The following is a 20,470-nucleotide window of genomic DNA, read 5'->3' as shown; positions in this document are numbered from 1 at the left end:
GACTAGACTAACGCCTTTGGAAAAGCAATGCGCACCGGCTTTTTGCTGGTCAAAAACTCACCATGACTTTATTTTCTTAGAAATAGGAGCGTTAATTCCCTTTACGAGCCGAGGCAGTTGGTGGGTAGATTAATTCCAAGGAAAATGTATTTTCAAGTCAAGTTAATTCAAGGCAAGCCTTTGGGAAACCAATGCGCGGCCGGTTTGCTTGTCAAACTGCCTTCAAAAGCGGTGACAATGAATTCTCTACTTAACTAAAAGCGGTGACTAGACTAACGCCTTTGGAAAAGCAATGCGCACCGGCTTTTTGCTGGTCAAAAACTCACCATGACTTTATTTTCTTAGAAATAGGAGCGTTAATTCCCTTTACGAGCCGAGGCAGTTGGTGGGTAGATTAATTCCAAGGAAAATGTATTTTCAAGTCAAGTTAATTCAAGGCAAGCCTTTGGGAAACCAATGCGCGGCCGGTTTGCTTGTCAAACTGCCTTCAAAAGCGGTGACAATGAATTCTCTACTTAACTAAAAGCGGTGACTAGACTAACGCCTTTGGAAAAGCAATGCGCACCGGCTTTTTGCTGGTCAAAAACTCACCATGACTTTATTTTCTTAGAAATAGGAGCGTTAATTCCCTTTACGAGCCGAGGCAGTTGGTGGGTAGATTAATTCCAAGGAAAATGTATTTTCAAGTCAAGTTAATTCAAGGCAAGCCTTTGGGAAACCAATGCGCGGCCGGTTTGCTTGTCAAACTGCCTTCAAAAGCGGTGACAATGAATTCTCTACTTAACTAAAAGCGGTGACTAGACTAACGCCTTTGGAAAAGCAATGCGCACCGGCTTTTTGCTGGTCAAAAACTCACCATGACTTTATTTTCTTAGAAATAGGAGCGTTAATTCCCTTTACGAGCCGAGGCAGTTGGTGGGTAGATTAATTCCAAGGAAAATGTATTTTCAAGTCAAGTTAATTCAAGGCAAGCCTTTGGGAAACCAATGCGCGGCCGGTTTGCTTGTCAAACTGCCTTCAAAAGCGGTGACAATGAATTCTCTACTTAACTAAAAGCGGTGACTAGACTAACGCCTTTGGAAAAGCAATGCGCACCGGCTTTTTGCTGGTCAAAAACTCACCATGACTTTATTTTCTTAGAAATAGGAGCGTTAATTCCCTTTACGAGCCGAGGCAGTTGGTGGGTAGATTAATTCCAAGGAAAATGTATTTTCAAGTCAAGTTAATTCAAGGCAAGCCTTTGGGAAACCAATGCGCGGCCGGTTTGCTTGTCAAACTGCCTTCAAAAGCGGTGACAATGAATTCTCTACTTAACTAAAAGCGGTGACTAGACTAACGCCTTTGGAAAAGCAATGCGCACCGGCTTTTTGCTGGTCAAAAACTCACCATGACTTTATTTTCTTAGAAATAGGAGCGTTAATTCCCTTTACGAGCCGAGGCAGTTGGTGGGTAGATTAATTCCAAGGAAAATGTATTTTCAAGTCAAGTTAATTCAAGGCAAGCCTTTGGGAAACCAATGCGCGGCCGGTTTGCTTGTCAAACTGCCTTCAAAAGCGGTGACAATGAATTCTCTACTTAACTAAAAGCGGTGACTAGACTAACGCCTTTGGAAAAGCAATGCGCACCGGCTTTTTGCTGGTCAAAAACTCACCATGACTTTATTTTCTTAGAAATAGGAGCGTTAATTCCCTTTACGAGCCGAGGCAGTTGGTGGGTAGATTAATTCCAAGGAAAATGTATTTTCAAGTCAAGTTAATTCAAGGCAAGCCTTTGGGAAACCAATGCGCGGCCGGTTTGCTTGTCAAACTGCCTTCAAAAGCGGTGACAATGAATTCTCTACTTAACTAAAAGCGGTGACTAGACTAACGCCTTTGGAAAAGCAATGCGCACCGGCTTTTTGCTGGTCAAAAACTCACCATGACTTTATTTTCTTAGAAATAGGAGCGTTAATTCCCTTTACGAGCCGAGGCAGTTGGTGGGTAGATTAATTCCAAGGAAAATGTATTTTCAAGTCAAGTTAATTCAAGGCAAGCCTTTGGGAAACCAATGCGCGGCCGGTTTGCTTGTCAAACTGCCTTCAAAAGCGGTGACAATGAATTCTCTACTTAACTAAAAGCGGTGACTAGACTAACGCCTTTGGAAAAGCAATGCGCACCGGCTTTTTGCTGGTCAAAAACTCACCATGACTTTATTTTCTTAGAAATAGGAGCGTTAATTCCCTTTACGAGCCGAGGCAGTTGGTGGGTAGATTAATTCCAAGGAAAATGTATTTTCAAGTCAAGTTAATTCAAGGCAAGCCTTTGGGAAACCAATGCGCGGCCGGTTTGCTTGTCAAACTGCCTTCAAAAGCGGTGACAATGAATTCTCTACTTAACTAAAAGCGGTGACTAGACTAACGCCTTTGGAAAAGCAATGCGCACCGGCTTTTTGCTGGTCAAAAACTCACCATGACTTTATTTTCTTAGAAATAGGAGCGTTAATTCCCTTTACGAGCCGAGGCAGTTGGTGGGTAGATTAATTCCAAGGAAAATGTATTTTCAAGTCAAGTTAATTCAAGGCAAGCCTTTGGGAAACCAATGCGCGGCCGGTTTGCTTGTCAAACTGCCTTCAAAAGCGGTGACAATGAATTCTCTACTTAACTAAAAGCGGTGACTAGACTAACGCCTTTGGAAAAGCAATGCGCACCGGCTTTTTGCTGGTCAAAAACTCACCATGACTTTATTTTCTTAGAAATAGGAGCGTTAATTCCCTTTACGAGCCGAGGCAGTTGGTGGGTAGATTAATTCCAAGGAAAATGTATTTTCAAGTCAAGTTAATTCAAGGCAAGCCTTTGGGAAACCAATGCGCGGCCGGTTTGCTTGTCAAACTGCCTTCAAAAGCGGTGACAATGAATTCTCTACTTAACTAAAAGCGGTGACTAGACTAACGCCTTTGGAAAAGCAATGCGCACCGGCTTTTTGCTGGTCAAAAACTCACCATGACTTTATTTTCTTAGAAATAGGAGCGTTAATTCCCTTTACGAGCTGAGGCAGTTGGTGGGTAGATTAATTCCAAGGAAAATGTATTTTCAAGTCAAGTTAATTCAAGGCAAGCCTTTGGGAAACCAATGCGCGGCCGGTTTGCTTGTCAAACTGCCTTCAAAAGCGGTGACAATGAATTCTCTACTTAACTAAAAGCGGTGACTAGACTAACGCCTTTGGAAAAGCAATGCGCACCGGCTTTTTGCTGGTCAAAAACTCACCATGACTTTATTTTCTTAGAAATAGGAGCGTTAATTCCCTTTACGAGCCGAGGCAGTTGGTGGGTAGATTAATTCCAAGGAAAATGTATTTTCAAGTCAAGTTAATTCAAGGCAAGCCTTTGGGAAACCAATGCGCGGCCGGTTTGCTTGTCAAACTGCCTTCAAAAGCGGTGACAATGAATTCTCTACTTAACTAAAAGCGGTGACTAGACTAACGCCTTTGGAAAAGCAATGCGCACCGGCTTTTTGCTGGTCAAAAACTCACCATGACTTTATTTTCTTAGAAATAGGAGCGTTAATTCCCTTTACGAGCCGAGGCAGTTGGTGGGTAGATTAATTCCAAGGAAAATGTATTTTCAAGTCAAGTTAATTCAAGGCAAGCCTTTGGGAAACCAATGCGCGGCCGGTTTGCTTGTCAAACTGCCTTCAAAAGCGGTGACAATGAATTCTCTACTTAACTAAAAGCGGTGACTAGACTAACGCCTTTGGAAAAGCAATGCGCACCGGCTTTTTGCTGGTCAAAAACTCACCATGACTTTATTTTCTTAGAAATAGGAGCGTTAATTCCCTTTACGAGCCGAGGCAGTTGGTGGGTAGATTAATTCCAAGGAAAATGTATTTTCAAGTCAAGTTAATTCAAGGCAAGCCTTTGGGAAACCAATGCGCGGCCGGTTTGCTTGTCAAACTGCCTTCAAAAGCGGTGACAATGAATTCTCTACTTAACTAAAAGCGGTGACTAGACTAACGCCTTTGGAAAAGCAATGCGCACCGGCTTTTTGCTGGTCAAAAACTCACCATGACTTTATTTTCTTAGAAATAGGAGCGTTAATTCCCTTTACGAGCCGAGGCAGTTGGTGGGTAGATTAATTCCAAGGAAAATGTATTTTCAAGTCAAGTTAATTCAAGGCAAGCCTTTGGGAAACCAATGCGCGGCCGGTTTGCTTGTCAAACTGCCTTCAAAAGCGGTGACAATGAATTCTCTACTTAACTAAAAGCGGTGACTAGACTAACGCCTTTGGAAAAGCAATGCGCACCGGCTTTTTGCTGGTCAAAAACTCACCATGACTTTATTTTCTTAGAAATAGGAGCGTTAATTCCCTTTACGAGCCGAGGCAGTTGGTGGGTAGATTAATTCCAAGGAAAATGTATTTTCAAGTCAAGTTAATTCAAGGCAAGCCTTTGGGAAACCAATGCGCGGCCGGTTTGCTTGTCAAACTGCCTTCAAAAGCGGTGACAATGAATTCTCTACTTAACTAAAAGCGGTGACTAGACTAACGCCTTTGGAAAAGCAATGCGCACCGGCTTTTTGCTGGTCAAAAACTCACCATGACTTTATTTTCTTAGAAATAGGAGCGTTAATTCCCTTTACGAGCCGAGGCAGTTGGTGGGTAGATTAATTCCAAGGAAAATGTATTTTCAAGTCAAGTTAATTCAAGGCAAGCCTTTGGGAAACCAATGCGCGGCCGGTTTGCTTGTCAAACTGCCTTCAAAAGCGGTGACAATGAATTCTCTACTTAACTAAAAGCGGTGACTAGACTAACGCCTTTGGAAAAGCAATGCGCACCGGCTTTTTGCTGGTCAAAAACTCACCATGACTTTATTTTCTTAGAAATAGGAGCGTTAATTCCCTTTACGAGCCGAGGCAGTTGGTGGGTAGATTAATTCCAAGGAAAATGTATTTTCAAGTCAAGTTAATTCAAGGCAAGCCTTTGGGAAACCAATGCGCGGCCGGTTTGCTTGTCAAACTGCCTTCAAAAGCGGTGACAATGAATTCTCTACTTAACTAAAAGCGGTGACTAGACTAACGCCTTTGGAAAAGCAATGCGCACCGGCTTTTTGCTGGTCAAAAACTCACCATGACTTTATTTTCTTAGAAATAGGAGCGTTAATTCCCTTTACGAGCCGAGGCAGTTGGTGGGTAGATTAATTCCAAGGAAAATGTATTTTCAAGTCAAGTTAATTCAAGGCAAGCCTTTGGGAAACCAATGCGCGGCCGGTTTGCTTGTCAAACTGCCTTCAAAAGCGGTGACAATGAATTCTCTACTTAACTAAAAGCGGTGACTAGACTAACGCCTTTGGAAAAGCAATGCGCACCGGCTTTTTGCTGGTCAAAAACTCACCATGACTTTATTTTCTTAGAAATAGGAGCGTTAATTCCCTTTACGAGCCGAGGCAGTTGGTGGGTAGATTAATTCCAAGGAAAATGTATTTTCAAGTCAAGTTAATTCAAGGCAAGCCTTTGGGAAACCAATGCGCGGCCGGTTTGCTTGTCAAACTGCCTTCAAAAGCGGTGACAATGAATTCTCTACTTAACTAAAAGCGGTGACTAGACTAACGCCTTTGGAAAAGCAATGCGCACCGGCTTTTTGCTGGTCAAAAACTCACCATGACTTTATTTTCTTAGAAATAGGAGCGTTAATTCCCTTTACGAGCCGAGGCAGTTGGTGGGTAGATTAATTCCAAGGAAAATGTATTTTCAAGTCAAGTTAATTCAAGGCAAGCCTTTGGGAAACCAATGCGCGGCCGGTTTGCTTGTCAAACTGCCTTCAAAAGCGGTGACAATGAATTCTCTACTTAACTAAAAGCGGTGACTAGACTAACGCCTTTGGAAAAGCAATGCGCACCGGCTTTTTGCTGGTCAAAAACTCACCATGACTTTATTTTCTTAGAAATAGGAGCGTTAATTCCCTTTACGAGCCGAGGCAGTTGGTGGGTAGATTAATTCCAAGGAAAATGTATTTTCAAGTCAAGTTAATTCAAGGCAAGCCTTTGGGAAACCAATGCGCGGCCGGTTTGCTTGTCAAACTGCCTTCAAAAGCGGTTGCAATGAATTCTCTACTTAACTAAAAGCGGTAATCCCTGTTCAGAGCAGGTTAGGCGCTTTTCTTAGGCCTTACCGAAAACTTGATGTTTGCAAAGGCCTTACCGAAAGCTTTATGTCATCAGCAAGCGAATCCAGTGTAGAAAATTTTTAAAAACTTATTTAATGAGAAATTATTTCTCTCTCAACTCTCACCACTGATTTACTGCGAGATAATGTACCTTTATCAAGATGAAGTTTTTTTTTCACTGTGTAGGGACTAAGAGAAGAAACAAGCAAGTCGGAACAAACGCCGCGCAAAAATCCAAACGTGAGTAACTTAATTATTGTCATATAGTGTGTTCAAGGCGGCCATATTGGAGGAGCAAAACAATAGAATGATTGTCCTTTACGAGATAAATTTTATTTTTATGCAAATACTTTTATTGTTTAGCTCCTCCAACATGGCCGACATGAAAATACTCTATATCTATGTCGTGTTTAACGCGGGGGACTTTCGATCGGACGGTTGGAAGATCGGAGGGTTGGTGGTATGTTTTGACGTTGTGAAACCGAGAGAAATTTAAGTTTAAATGTTTCAAAAACTATCAATTCCACAAAAAGGGTTGTTCCCCTAACCCTAACCCTAACCCTAACCCTAACCCTAACCCTAACGCATAAGAATCTGAGAGTGTCTTTATTCACCTAATTTTCTAACCATTCACCCTAGTTAGGGTCTTCGTAGATGCAATTTCATTTCTCTTGGGGTGTTTCTTCTGTAATTTTCATCTTTTAAGGGTGATTCAGTCCAAATTTTTATCTACTACCCATCTTGTTTAGGTGCTTTCTGCCAAAACATCACCCTTGTAGGGTGAATTGGGTCTAATTTTCCCCTTTTGATATCTTGGTTGAGGTGATTTCTGGTTAAAAATCATCCTTTAGTGGTGAATTCAAATTTTCTGTTCAGTAGGGTGAATGTGTAATATATTCTTTAATTCTATCGAATGACGCAGTCAGTGGGAATTTATTACATGATCTAACAGACCATTTGCCTAATTTTCTCTTCATTGATAGGTCTGCTTTAATTTTCAACACAAAAAGACAAAAGCCGATAGACGAGATTACTCTAATTATAACGAAGAAGCTTTTCTAAATGAATTTAGCTCCATCGACTGGTCTAATTTATTTCATGGACTATCAGATGCTACTGAAATGTTTGATAATTTTTATACCAAAGTAAGCAGTATTATTAATAGTCATTTACCCCTAAAGCCACTTACTCGAAAGCAATCCAAATTTCAAACAAAGCCCTGGATTACTCCCGGATTGAAAACATCTATTTGAAAACACGTACATGTTACAGCCATACCAAATTTAAGTGCTACCAAAAAGCCATTGCTGATATATTAAATTCTTCTCAAATATTGGGGAAAAAAACACTTGGCCTCAGCTGTACCAAAACCAAATCACCATTTAATTATTATTTAGATAAGCTCTTTTTTTATCACCAACCAATTCAACTGAGATTGAGAATATAATTATGTCCCTAAGTTCAGCCAAGGCTTGTGGCCCATTTAGTATTTTAATCTGCCTTCTTAATTTTAACATTGGACCTTTTTAATTCCTTTGTTTTAGAACAAAAATGGGGAGAGATACAGTGGCCCAGCCTTCAGTGCACACATGAAAAGTTTGTTCCGCAGTCTTACTGGGAAGCTGGTCACAGTGAACATGCTTAGATCTGCGTTCATTACCTGGTCCTATGGGAGAACGTAAGAAAACTATTTTCTAGCATTTTCTGAATTGATTTAATTAACTGGTTAGGGTGATTATTACTTTCTCTGTGAGCCCCATCACAGCAGAAAATCATTTGACTCCTCACTTTCAAGGGTTAAAGGAAACTTTCAGTGCAAAAGATATGACTTGGGGGTATTTATTAGTTTTTATTGAAACACTATTTTGCTAATACTGATTTTTGGCAGGTGACATCTTGAAAGCCAGCCAGGTTCCACATCTTATTAAAAAGATTCTTATATTTCATGTTTACAGTGACTGCACAGATGCGCTGAAAACATCGCTGGCTGCGGCCCTCAGGCATTCACGGGAACAGGCCCAACGGACTTACGACCGACGCACTGCCAACGATAAGAAGCAACTCGCCGTCAGCCTGGCCAGACAGTTTGCAGAAGATCAATTTGAACAAGACCCTGACGATGTATGCTCTGACCAGGAGAGAGAGGAGACAGAACGACCTTTCCAGCCGGGCGATTTTGTGGCAGTGGTAGAAAAAGACAGCACTCTAAACAAGCCCAAGATTCTGATAGGCCAAATCCATTCTTTTGTCGGATCTGCTGATGTTTCTCTCCTTTGGTACAAGGACACCTCCTCTGGCTTGTACAAACTTGAACTCACCGGTGACCGATGGATAGAAGGCCAGGATAGTCTGGTGCCTGTGACACTCAAGGCAGCGAAAAATCGGCCAGGAGTGTACCGGCTGGGCACTTCTCCACGTCAAATCCACAGGGCTGTAATGGACAAATAGGTACAGTAAGCACTCCCTTGCTTGAGAAAATATTAATTCTGTTATCTTTCTGTAAATTGCTTAATTTTTTCAAGGAAAATGAAGCAGAGAGTGTGTATAAATTGGTAGATGGTTTTTTCAATTCCTTTTCAATTTTTTTAGCTTTCCACCTCTAATCAACAACTTGAGTTTTCATTATCTTATAAAAATGTGGGCGTGTCTGGGGGTATGTATAGCTGACTATGCTGAAGTGTTGAAAAATTAATAACTAATGAAATTTTCTTTATTTGTTTGTCTTTTAGCGTGTGCCGGCTCCAGATTATCCTGTGAAGTTCCTCAATCCACTGAAAGTATAAATATTTTAATTTATGCTCACCTTATTCACACCAACAAAAACATGTTTAACTGAACTAGGTTGTTTGACAAAATGAAAATTGGCTACAGAAGGCTGAACCATCAGCTAGGACATACTTGTAAACAACAACTTGTAAACAACTTGTAAACGTTTTTAATCTTTGGTGTGAATAAGGTACAAGCGTTACATCGGTGGCATGTTTAAAAACCTTACAGTCAATCCACACCACGAATGACCAGTATTTTCAAGAATTAAATGGACAACTAGGCCATCTCTTAGTTGCTGTGAAGCTCATTATGAAAGCAAGGCAAAGTGCAAAACTTTTTTTATTGGAAAATTAGTCGTTTTGTTTGCATATGAATGAAAACTTATTCTCATAATAAAAACTTTGCACTTAGCCTCCCTATCATAATGGAGTTAAAAGCAACTCAGAAAGGGACTATTCTTGTTTGGAATATCCAGCATTTGAATGGAAGCATCAACATCCAAAATCCAAATTGTCCCTCAGAAAAGTTGTGTTAACTGAAGAATAGAAATGAATTACTCGGTAAACCATTACTAGTTGAAAAAGTTGAAAACATTCATAGCGTTACACTGTCGATAAACAAGGGAACCATCTACAGGAACTCTGCAATCTCTTGTTCAAAACTGACATGTAAATTTTAAAACTCTGCTCGAATTTGAAATACTGGTCACTCAATGTAGATTGACTGTAAGTTGTGAACAGTTAGCCTGTAAGAATTGAGGTCATTCCCCTGTTTTCCAGTTTTCAACTTTACTGTCCACAATGGCAAATTAAACATTGCCGTGTGAATGTTTCGAATTTATCAGGATAAGTAACTTGATGCAATTATTTACATGTAATTAACAAAATCTTATACTGGCTTTTATCTCAGGGGAATGATCTCAAATCACAGTTCAAGTTGAATCATATTGTTGATTTTGTCGAGGCCAAAAAAATTTAAAACAAAAAATGCCTCAGTTGCATGAGTTGTGATATACTTGAATTCTCATCAGGTGACAAAAAAATAGTTTAACAAAACATCTTGAAAGTGTAAGATTCCAATTCTGCTAAAGAAAAAGAAACAGCTAAAGAAACATAACTCAATTCTGGAAATATTATATTATATTTACACTTTTAAGATGTGCAAGTTATAATTGAAGGGGTGCCTGGAAAAAAGCCCTAAGTGACTTCTGATAAACTGCTAGAATCTCCTTCCAACTTTTCTTGTTTTCGCTTATGTAATAAAAGGGGAATTTGACCTTAAATCAAAAGTCACTTGGGGCCTTATTCTGAGGACCCATTCAATTGGTCGGTTCCAGGTGGTGTAGGCAGGTAAATTGTTGATGTAGTGGTTATAGTGTCAATGTCTGGAAAGTAGCAGATATGTCGATATTCTAAGAAACCACACAACACTTTTTAAATTTGGAAACATGTTTCGACAGAAACTTCTGTCATCATCAGTTTAAATTACAAAGCACAGAGTTGAATATATAGTGTAAACCAAAATACTAATTAATTAGTTAATTAGTATTTTGGTTTACACTATATATTCAACTCTGTGCTTTGTAATTTAAACGGAAGATGACAGAAGTTTCTGTCGAAGCATGTTTTTAAATTTATAAAGTGTTGTGTGGTTTCTTAGTGTCGTAAACATTTTTCTACTTTGGACAGGACACCCACATTTGAAGTCATAGTTTAAACAGCCAATTTTTTTTAAGACTATTGAAGAACAAACCAAAATGAAAGGCCTTGGTTGCATATTAAGTTGTGATAAATACTTCAATTCTCATCAGGTGACTTTTAAGACTACTGAATTGAGAACAAAACATGATGAAAGTGAAAGATGCCAATTATGCTGAACAAAACCATAACAGCCAAAGAGGCATATCTCGATTGTGGCAAATATGAAATTGAGTTTTACGAGTGCAGGTTGAATTTTTAGTGGTTCGCGGAGGTACAGGCAGGCAGGGATAAATAATTGTTGACAGAGGTAGTGACCAGTTAGTGTGAGTCATAAACATTTTTCTACTTTGGACAGGACACCCACATTTGAAGTCATAGTTTAAACAGCCAATTTTTTTTAAGACTATTGAAGAACAAACCAAAATGAAAGGCCTTGGTTGCCTGTTAAGTTGTGATAAATACTTCAATTCTCATCAGGTGACTTTTAAGACTACTGAATTGAGAACAAAACATGATGAAAGTGAAAGATGCCAATTATGCTGAACAAAACCATAACAGCCAAAGAGGCATATCTCGATTGTGGCAAATATGAAATTGAGTTTTACGAGTGCAGGTTGAATTTTTAGTGGTTCGCGGAGGTACAGGCAGGCAGGGATAAATAATTGTTGACAGAGGTAGTGACCAGTTAGTGTGAGTCGTAAACATTTTTCTACTTTGGACAGGACACCCACATTTGAAGTCATAGTTTAAACAGCCAATTTTTTTTAAGACTTTTGAAGAACAAACCAAAATGAAAGGCCTTGGTTGCATATTAAGTTGTGATAAATACTTCAATTCTCATCAGGTGACTTTTAAGACTACTGAATTGAGAACAAGACATGATGAAAGTGAAAGATGCCAATTATGCTGAACAAAACCATAACAGCCAAAGAGGCATATCTCGATTGTGGCAAATATGAAATTGAGTTTTACGAGTGCAGGTTGAATTTTTAGTGGTTCGCGGAGGTACAGGCAGGCAGGGATAAATAATTGTTGACAGACTGAGAGGTAGTGACCAGTTAGTGTGAGTCGTAAACATTTTTCTACTTTGGACAGGACACCCACATTTGAAGTCATAGTTTAAACAGCCAATTTTTTTTAAGACTATTGAAGAACAAACCAAAATGAAAGGCCTTGGTTGCATGTTAAGTTGTGATAAATACTTCAATTCTCATCAGGTGACTTTTAAGACTACTGAATTGAGAACAAAACATGATGAAAGTGAAAGATGCCAATTATGCTGAACAAAACCATAACAGCCAAAGAGGCATATCTCGATTGTGGCAAATATGAAATTGAGTTTTACGAGTGCAGGTTGAATTTTTAGTGGTTCGCGGAGGTACAGGCAGGCAGGGATAAATAATTGTTGACAGAGGTAGTGACCAGTTAGTGTGAGTCGTAAACATTTTTCTACTTTGGACAGGACACCCACATTTGAAGTCATAGTTTAAACAGCCAATTTTTTTTAAGACTATTGAAGAACAAACCAAAATGAAAGGCCTCGGTTGCATATTAAGTTGTTATAAATACTTCAATTCTCATCAGGTGACTTTTAAGCAGTTTAAAATTAGACTGGGCATTAGACCGTAGAACTAACTGATTTATACAACAATTCAAGTAGAAATGATAGTTTATTTTTTTTATAGTTAAAACAGCTTAATTTGATTTTTGATAGAAGGTTAAATTCTCCGTTTCTTTGTCAAGTGAATAGGAGGCAATTTGAAAGGAGATTCTAGCCTTTTATCCGGAGTCACTAATGTCCAGGCATTCTGTCAAAAATAGACCTTAATAATTGGTTGAAGAATTAAATAAATCCTTGTGCTTACATGACATGCCTATCTGTTTGTGTTACCATGTGCCGCAGAAAAAAATGGGGAATCTTTGTACACACTGGCTTCAACAGATTCCCCTATCAGTGGGTTAGGGTCAATAGCTGTATCCAAATTGTCCACTCAAAAGAGAATTGGTTTGCGAGTTTCCTCTAGGGTCCAGATCTCTTCAATGTGCTTGTTTTTGTTGGGAGGGGAGGGGGGGGGGGGTCATTCCTTGAATGAACATTTTCTACTTTTAAAGGGGCACTGTCACGATGATTTTGCTGTATTGGTCAAAACTGCTCGAACATTTGACAAAGAAACTGTTTTGTAACAATAAATTGCTCTTACAACATCGGGAAGAAAATATTACGGTTTTTCTCTCAGGAAGAACATACCAAAATCAACTTTAAGCGACTTCTTTAAAATACACAGCAAGAACTTGAAAAAATTAACCAATTTTTTTAAAGTTGAAATCCATTTCAATCCTGGCCATCCACAGCCAAACATAATTGATAGTAGTTTCTGTGCACTAGTAACAAACCTTAACCATCATTTTAACGATTCCATTGAAACAAGTATGTTTTTGAGAATTCATAGTGACACTTTAAATAGGTGACACTGGCCCTTTAAATGACCTCTGATTTGTGATTTCAACTAATCCCTGACCTCTAGTCCCTGTACTGACACTAGACCGCAGGTGTCTTCCATCCTTGGCGGTCACTTTTGGAATGTACTTTAACAAGTTGTATTAAGGACGGTGCCTACTATTGTTACTGCGCATACGTTCTGCGCATCTCGAGATACTCGGGTTTCCTATGGGTGGTGCCTGCTGATACCAGTAAAATTTTTGCGCGGTTCAAAACTATACGGAGTAAACAGAACGTAGCATGTGCCCTTGGTATCTCAAAAGAGAATTGGGGATAACCATGCATTTTTCAGGGAGAATTAAGCTTTAATTTAGAAAAAAAAACCCATACATTGCTTTATATTTTGGCACCTCTTAGAAATATTTTCTTATTCATCTCTAAAAAAAAGCGTGGTTAACCGTGATTTTCTTTTAATATTCCAATAGGCCTTGCTAAAATCTGCTTTTCCCGCATAGTAATAAACCGCACATAAAATATATACTTCTTTATTTTTAGGCACCGTCCTCAAAGTTCGTTCGATAACAGTCTCCTTCAAATAAAAAAGTGAGATAAAAGTTGTCCTTCCCTCCATTTTCGTAACTGCACTGAGTGGCTAACACAAAAGCCTTGCCCCTTTGGCCACTACTCACTTCTTCCCTACTAGAAGGTAAAATCACTTCAATGTAATGTTCCGCATGTTTATTTTCTTACCTTTAAAATATATATATCATTTCAGTTGAATAAGTGTGAATAAAATGCCCCACCGCGGGAAAATTGTCCCCTCCAGTCTAACTGAGGCCGAAAAGGAGAAATTCTACCTCAGTTAAACACGGGCCTTTCGGGAAGTATTGAACGTGGTTAAGGATAGCCACCTTCTCTACTTCGCTACTGTAGCTCGAGATGTTGACGGAACGCCATGTTGACCGAGGGAGTAGGGGTCTGGGTTTCTGCCCCAAACGGGGCATTTCCCCAGTCTGCGCGCGACTAGACATCAGGTGAATTCCCCTTTCGCTCACACAAAAAAACCCCCTTGGGTTTTTATTTTTTATTTTTTAAAGGTTAAATTTGGCCATCTATTTTCAAAACATTACGTCACTGGCTAGCTATATAGAAGGCTAAGTCAGCAATCGGGACTTTCAATACGGCATTTATTCATCCTCGAGATGAGTCAAAATCAGCGTGGAATCGATTCCTTTTTTACAGCAGCCAACACTGCTGACATGGATTCAAGGTGAGCATTTTTCTTTTCCTTATTTTTCTTTTATCGGAATTCCGTCAGAGATAACGATTTTTCCGGCTCTGTTCAGTTGTCAAGCGCATGGCTTGCTATTGCATTCTTGCTATTCGGGTCCTAAGAAGCGTTTCTCAAATCACCCGTGAGTGACACAAAATAAGAGGGCATTTAGCTGAAATTTCCAAAGAGACAGTGCCGTATATTCATGCGCTTAACGGCGAAAATCGAAACTGATAGAAGTCAAACGCTCTCGTAGTTTGAACTCTCTTTTTGGCCAAAAGAGAAAACAGTGCACTAGGTGTTTATTGCTGAGTCGGGAAAAAAAAAATTCCCCCAGTTTATGATGACGCTGATGCGACGTTAATCACGTTTCGTTTCCTTGTTGCAGCGACCCGCCGGAAACTGCTCGAACAGTACACGTTATTACGGCAGAGATACATCAAGAGCCGAGAAGGAGAGGAGATAGGTGGGTTGTGTTCAGTGATGAAAATCGCACCTATCAAAGTAAAATTTTATTCTTTTCCCTGAAAGCTACAAGCATGCATTTTTGTCCCGGCAGCTTAGCATATTGCAGAACTAGTATCAGACAAGTTAATTTTCCGTTTTCTTTGAAGGCGCCTTAAGTTTTAACGTAAGTGAAAAGGTTAGATTTTTTTTAAGAAAGTACCATTTCTTCTCCGATTTCGGCCATACTTACTGCGTGCGAAAATCAGATATTGCAAGCTACTTTATTTAAGTGCGATTTGCTAACAAGACCAATGTTTTTTTTTTTTTTTTTTTTTTTTTCCTCCCGTTACCTTTTTAAGGCCAGATCCGAGGCGAGCGGCAAGGGCCTTCATCCAGAGCGAAGCAATGCAAGAAGGAGGCGTTGAAAGTGACAGCAGCGAGCAGGATGAAGAACCAACGGCAGAAGACTGCCAGTTTATCGCTCCCGAGGACGACGATCAGACGGAAGTGAGTACTCCGTCAGAGCATAGGCGTTTAGACGCCCTTGAGATGGAGTGGCAAGCAGAGACCATCATGCCATATTTTCCCCGGGCATTAGCCGTCAGCGACGACCGGCCACTACAATTCAATTTTAATCTGTTCCTATTGGACTCGTTGACATTACCTCGGCACATAGTGGCACGGGACTCGGAAGAACCAACCCCTCCACATGCCGTGGAATTTACAACCGTCGCTGGTGCTATAAGCTACTGCAAAGAAAGACTCGAATACGGCTGGAGAAATAGGCGGTCCGCTAATAGCCAGCCTGAGACGCCGCGAATGTCATCAGCGCGGCTGTCTCACCCCGATGTCGATAAATGGGCACTTTTCAGAAGTGACGGAAAGCGATTGAGCAAATCTCTACAAAGCGGAGAGCCTGCCCTTGACGAGAACTTAAACAAAGTTCGGCTGGACAGGTGAGCGAATGTACGCTTAATTACTATCTTGAGTCTGCGCAGTATGTATCACCTGGAGTTGTTGTGCCGTATTTTCGAGCTGTCAAGTCACCCATTACAATGTCCTCAGACAGAAGATGCTTTTCTCAAACTTTTGTGCGCTGTTTCCAGCAAAGCAGATTTCTGGAGAACGCTGATGTTTCAGTCTTCTCTAGAAAATCTGTTTTGCTGGAAAAAAGCGCAGAAAAGTTTGAAAAAAGTACTTTCCGTCTTTAACTACTACTACTACTACTGCTACTGACTAAATACGGGGATGGCTCTTAAACTTTACCAAGAATTTTCAAATACAATGAATTGTCAAATTTTAAGCGCTGTTTTTTGGAATCATTTTTTCACTTCAAAGGGACACTTTAGAGAGCTAAAACTCAAAGGCAATTTGTTCGTTTGCCCTCAAATTTCAAAATTCTTGGTTTCGTTTGATAGGCAGCCCTTTAAGCTTTAATTTGATATAGAGGTGAAGGTGTCTACAGTTTAAAATGGCTCCATACGATTTTCACTTACAATATGGCGCGCGCTGTGTTACACATCGAAAGTCAGTTTTCTCCAGTTTTCTTTCTCCCAATTCATTGAAATCACTCAAAATGTAATTATCAAGAACAAAACTGTGAAATCTTCTAAAACTCTCACAGCGGATAAATCCTGACCTGGAAAATCTTTTAAGGGCAATCATCAAGTGCGCGCGCAAGCGTAAAACCTCCATGAAGCCACCTTAAACCGGACGCCCTACATCTCTTAGACGCGAGAAACCTCTAAAGGTGATATGGTAAGCTTAAGAAACTAGTTGTCCAAAAGCTGATTAAGTTAATCCTGAGTTTGCTTCGAGTTTCATTACGGGTCAATGGAGATACTTCCATGCAAAAGCTAGGATTCAACCCCGACAAAGCCGCCTTTAAAATCAGCTATTAAAAGCATTTCAGTGTAGGTAGCGCAAGTGATTTTAATAGGGGACTGGCATTAATCGGCCTTCGGACAACCGTCACCTAATCGCACTGCGCTTGCTCGCTTCTTATTGCAGATACGACAATGTCATGGTATGGGACGCGCCGCAATGGTCATTAGCGAGTCCTCAGCTGACACACGGCTTTCCCCGGAGGCTGATAACTCAAAGCCACGGGGGTTTTCTGCCAGGCAACATCACGGTAACCGCCAAGGCCACAAACCTGACCCTTAGAAGACTGGCCGTTTGCGATGTAGCTTGTCTGGTCAGCCGAGCTACTACTTCGGGGGCGGGCCTTAGTCGAGCGAGACTCCTGAACCTCCGTTACGCCGCCGTCAGGTACTATCGAGGGACCTTCTGCCCGCAGTATCTTGCCTCCGCCATGGTGGAATACGGCGTCAACTTTGCTACCTTCCAAGCGCTGTCGTCCGCCGCACTAGACACGCTATCAGATAAAATCACCAAGGGCTGGAAACAGGCAGAGGACGGCGGCGATTCCAACGAGGACAGCGATGGCTCGGCTGACACTGAACAACTCATCTCTTGTAGTTTTCCTCAAGGTGTATTGCACGAAATCGGCAAAGCGGCTGGCCAGTCCACAGAGGCCGGAGACCAGGCGTCGGAATCAGAGACCGATCTCTCCATGCTATTAGCGCACTTCAGCAGCGGTGGGCAAGCCGAAGAGAGCAGCAGCAGTGGATCTGAAGGCGAAAATGAATCCAGTCAGGCGCAAGAAGCTAGGCCCAGAGTGGCCAGGGGTCCGGGCATTGCCAACGCAGCAAGGAAAAGGAAGTCCAAGTCAAACTCGGCCCCTGGGCGTGCCAAGATTACTCGGGGCGCAGCGACGGAGGACAGCCAAAGTGGCGCAGGTAACGCTGGAATAGATCAGTTCATTCGTTAGCTTTCCTGCAGCAACAACAAGCTGTTTTTGTTTTTCCAGAAACCATTACCGGCTGATAATTCCAGGAGAAATAGAACGAAAGTTAAACCGAATAAGTGCATTTAGACTAATATTTAGGCAATAAATGCAAGGAAACGGTGGTTTGTCTCAGTAATATTTCGATATAATTCTATATCATCGTCAGACTAGGTGACAATGCGGTAGCTAAAGTTTAAATACAACAAGAAGCTTGTCAAAACGAAGCTTAAGAAATCCACGCACGCTTCGCAAACTTATTCGCGATACATGTACGAAAACCGTCTTTTCTTGTAACAACAAACTGTACGAACAAACCGATGGTATCAGTATGGTTTAACATTCGTTCTATTTCTCCTATTTTTGTTTCAGTTGTTAGTTTCAGTTCGCCAATCTAAGCCTGTTTCAGTGCTGATGTAGTTAACTCTTGCCTCTTGCGAAGCGCCCGGAGCAGGATAGATCTATAACTAGGATCAAACGTTCGGCTTTGCCTAAAGTTGTAGTTAGGGGTTTGTCTTGGGGAAAGCAAGTGGTGTAGTTTATGCTCTTGGCCGTCTAAGATTTTACCAAAAAGTGAACTACATAGAAAACTATGATGATCGAAAAGTGAAGGCGCTGTACAATATAGAAACGAAAATCCAAATGATATGAAAATGTAACTGAAAGTCCAAAAATCTGCCATTTTTGGTCTATTTTTTTTTTCGTTTTTGTTTTTAATCAATTTATCGATTTATTTATTTGTTTATTTATTTATTTATTTTTTTTTTTGTACTTCCTACCTTTTTTTGTTTGTTTGTTTGTTTTTGTTTTGTTTTGTTTTTGTTTCACGAAGAAATGAACTTGAATGTTCAATTCTCTCCTGCCTTCAAGACTTAATTTGTGGTAATGCCATTCATCTTGTTAACGCGTTCGTGGTTCCTTGTGTTCGCAGATACTCCCCTGGAAACGGAAACATCAGCCGCAGATGATCCCTTTGGACTGCGCGGCCTACGGGTGTTGGGCCTGAGGGAGGACGCTTTTCCGGACGAGGATGCCTGGAAGAGCCTGTCGGATTTCTTTGCACAACATCAGCCCGTTAGCCAAGAGGTGAGTGGGAAGTCGTCTGTCGGGCAATATTCGTGCGCGACGAGGCCATTCACTGACAAAAGAAATAACAGAACAGCAATGCAATGCAATACAATACAATATTTGTTTTGCCACATAGACAACAATTTAGAGTACAAGACGGAAAACATGAAGAAAAATGGCGCGAAAACCTGAAAAGAAACCAAGAGGCTTGTAACAAGTAAAATAACTAGTCTAGTCTAATACAAGAATAACAATATGGACTTATGGACGCAGACAAAACACACGAACACATAGACATTAAGTAATTTAGTTCAGTTAATTAAATTACAGCCTTCAAAAGAAGAAATTTTAAGAGTTTAAGTTCATTCAAAACTATGGCTCGTATGGGCCACCTGGGTAGAACAACGCACGTTTCTGTAAGATTATTATTCTTTGAAGGTTTGACTTACAGGCAACACCCCAGGCTTAATGGCAGTGATATAAAGATGGAATTCTACAGAGTACAAAATAGATTTATGAAAAATACCTTTAGATTTGGATAATTTATTTGCCGATAGAGATATGATGAGATTTCCAGGTCAAATTGTCATCTAAAAAGACACCCACAAACATGGTCTCAGAGACACCAAGGATAGGCTGCTCATTTAATTCAAAGGATTGCTTCTCCTGCCATAAAAAAAAAACAACAACAACAACAACAACAAAAAAGAACAACAAACGTCAGTCATCGTAGATCACGCACGCACGGAAAATTTAATTTTTTCAGCGTAAAAACCTACCGAGTCCTTATGATTTTTGCTTTGAATTTTTTTTGGTATAGAGTCGTGGCAAAACTATAGCCGATGTTTTTCTCAACTAGAATAGCTGGATTTACTCGCTGATTGAGACCGACCGCTAACCACGATTTTGACTTACCTCAACAGCAAATACTCTCCGCCACGCCTACCACCGCAGAGCAAGCCGACCCAGAGGCGGTGCGGAAGGCTACGAGGAGCATGCTAACGGGCCAGCGAGAGACAGAGCTCCGTCAGAAACTGACTGCCCTCTTCGCTATCTGTGGGGATCGTTGCACTTGCCAGCCGGAGGCGTGTCGCCTGAAGCGGGGAGAATTCCCTCTCGACCAGCCTCCTTGTCCCAACAGCGAACACTGCAGGCTATGCGGCGTTTTCGTCAGTGACCTGGATCTGGTTAAGCTGCTTGGTAGGGCTTCGCTAAGCAAGGGAGATCTCTTCAGCCAAAGACTTGCATCTTCTGTTGCGATCCACCAGATTTACGCCATGGCCGTTCCACGCGAATTGCCGCCGGCCGAAAGAGGGCCGAGAAAGCGCCAAGTGAAGAGCTTGCTTTGCGAGCTCCTAGACTGCCAGAGAAACCGATTGCAGTGCCTCAAACAGATCGGCGAGCTTGGCAAGCTCATCCCTCAGCTTCTGTGCGTCCAAATAGCCAGCGGGCGCTCTCTTTTCTGGGAGCAGCTCAGGAAGGTGGCCAAGACCGTCAACGGTCAGGCAACTAGGGAGGCCAAGCGAGCAGCCCTGGATTGCATGCGAGGGAGACTTCCCCAAGACTCGCGTTGGAGGCCCTTTCTAACTCCCTAGAGACATTGTAGTCTTCTCAGTGTGGTTTTCTCGGGGAGTGGACATCTCGTTGAAAAGGACAGCTTTTGTTTATTTGTTGTTGTGGTTGGCGTTGTTGTTGCTCTCACGCGAAGACTGTGCCCCGTGAGGTGAAAGGGCAGTTAAGCCTCCACTTTTCTGAGAGACAAACAAGTTTATTTTTATCAATGAATGAATGAA

At 41.1% G+C, this 20,470-nt stretch overlaps 2 protein-coding genes and 2 long non-coding RNA genes across 4 annotated transcripts in view; 3 read left to right on the top strand and 1 right to left on the bottom strand.

The window, feature by feature from the left end:
* The first annotated feature begins 6,316 nt into the window (after nucleotides 1–6,316).
* LOC146449756 (uncharacterized) overlaps nucleotides 6,317–20,470 on the top strand; it is a 58,600-nt gene continuing 44,446 nt past the window's right edge. Inside the window, exon 1 of the long non-coding RNA XR_014860643.1 lies at nucleotides 6,317–6,372. This is a non-coding gene — a long non-coding RNA (uncharacterized LOC146449756). The remainder of the gene's footprint in view (nucleotides 6,373–20,470) is intronic.
* On the top strand, nucleotides 7,649–12,470 carry LOC146449764 (uncharacterized). Its single transcript, XM_085101905.1, has 3 exons — nucleotides 7,649–7,810; nucleotides 8,088–8,580; nucleotides 8,862–12,470. Exons 1-2 carry the CDS (start codon nucleotides 7,722–7,724, stop codon nucleotides 8,578–8,580), a joined length of 582 nt encoding a protein of 193 aa, XP_084958031.1. The 5' UTR covers nucleotides 7,649–7,721; the 3' UTR covers nucleotides 8,862–12,470.
* LOC146449762 (uncharacterized) lies at nucleotides 13,552–20,448 on the top strand. Its single transcript, XM_085101903.1, has 6 exons — nucleotides 13,552–14,311; nucleotides 14,703–14,780; nucleotides 15,121–15,717; nucleotides 16,772–17,562; nucleotides 18,541–18,695; nucleotides 19,601–20,448. Exons 1-6 carry the CDS (start codon nucleotides 14,244–14,246, stop codon nucleotides 20,270–20,272), a joined length of 2,361 nt encoding a protein of 786 aa, XP_084958029.1. The 5' UTR covers nucleotides 13,552–14,243; the 3' UTR covers nucleotides 20,273–20,448.
* Nucleotides 18,608–19,720, bottom strand: LOC146449763 (uncharacterized). Its single transcript, XR_014860700.1, has 3 exons — nucleotides 19,593–19,720; nucleotides 19,204–19,343; nucleotides 18,608–18,747 (listed from the first exon to the last, which is right to left on the bottom strand). It is a non-coding gene; the product is annotated as an uncharacterized LOC146449763 (long non-coding RNA).

Source organism: Pavona decussata, unplaced genomic scaffold (assembly GCF_977016875.1).
Source record: "Pavona decussata unplaced genomic scaffold, jaPavDecu1.1 SCAFFOLD_602, whole genome shotgun sequence".
NCBI classification, from domain to species: domain Eukaryota; kingdom Metazoa; phylum Cnidaria; class Anthozoa; order Scleractinia; family Agariciidae; genus Pavona; species Pavona decussata.
This window is presented reverse-complemented; position numbering and strand designations above follow the sequence as displayed.

Excerpts from the sequence above, each read along its gene's own strand:
- LOC146449762 (XM_085101903.1), top strand. The coding sequence starts at position 14,244 with ATGAGTCAAAATCAGCGTGGAATCGATTCCTTTTTTACAGCAGCCAAC. Across the intron at positions 14,312-14,702 it reads ACTGCTGACATGGATTCAAG|CGACCCGCCGGAAACTGCTC; the intron begins GTGAGCATTTTT and ends TCCTTGTTGCAG. Across the intron at positions 14,781-15,120 it reads CCGAGAAGGAGAGGAGATAG|GCCAGATCCGAGGCGAGCGG; the intron begins GTGGGTTGTGTT and ends TACCTTTTTAAG.
- LOC146449764 (XM_085101905.1), top strand. The coding sequence starts at position 7,722 with ATGAAAAGTTTGTTCCGCAGTCTTACTGGGAAGCTGGTCACAGTGAAC. Across the intron at positions 7,811-8,087 it reads ACCTGGTCCTATGGGAGAAC|TGACTGCACAGATGCGCTGA; the intron begins GTAAGAAAACTA and ends TCATGTTTACAG.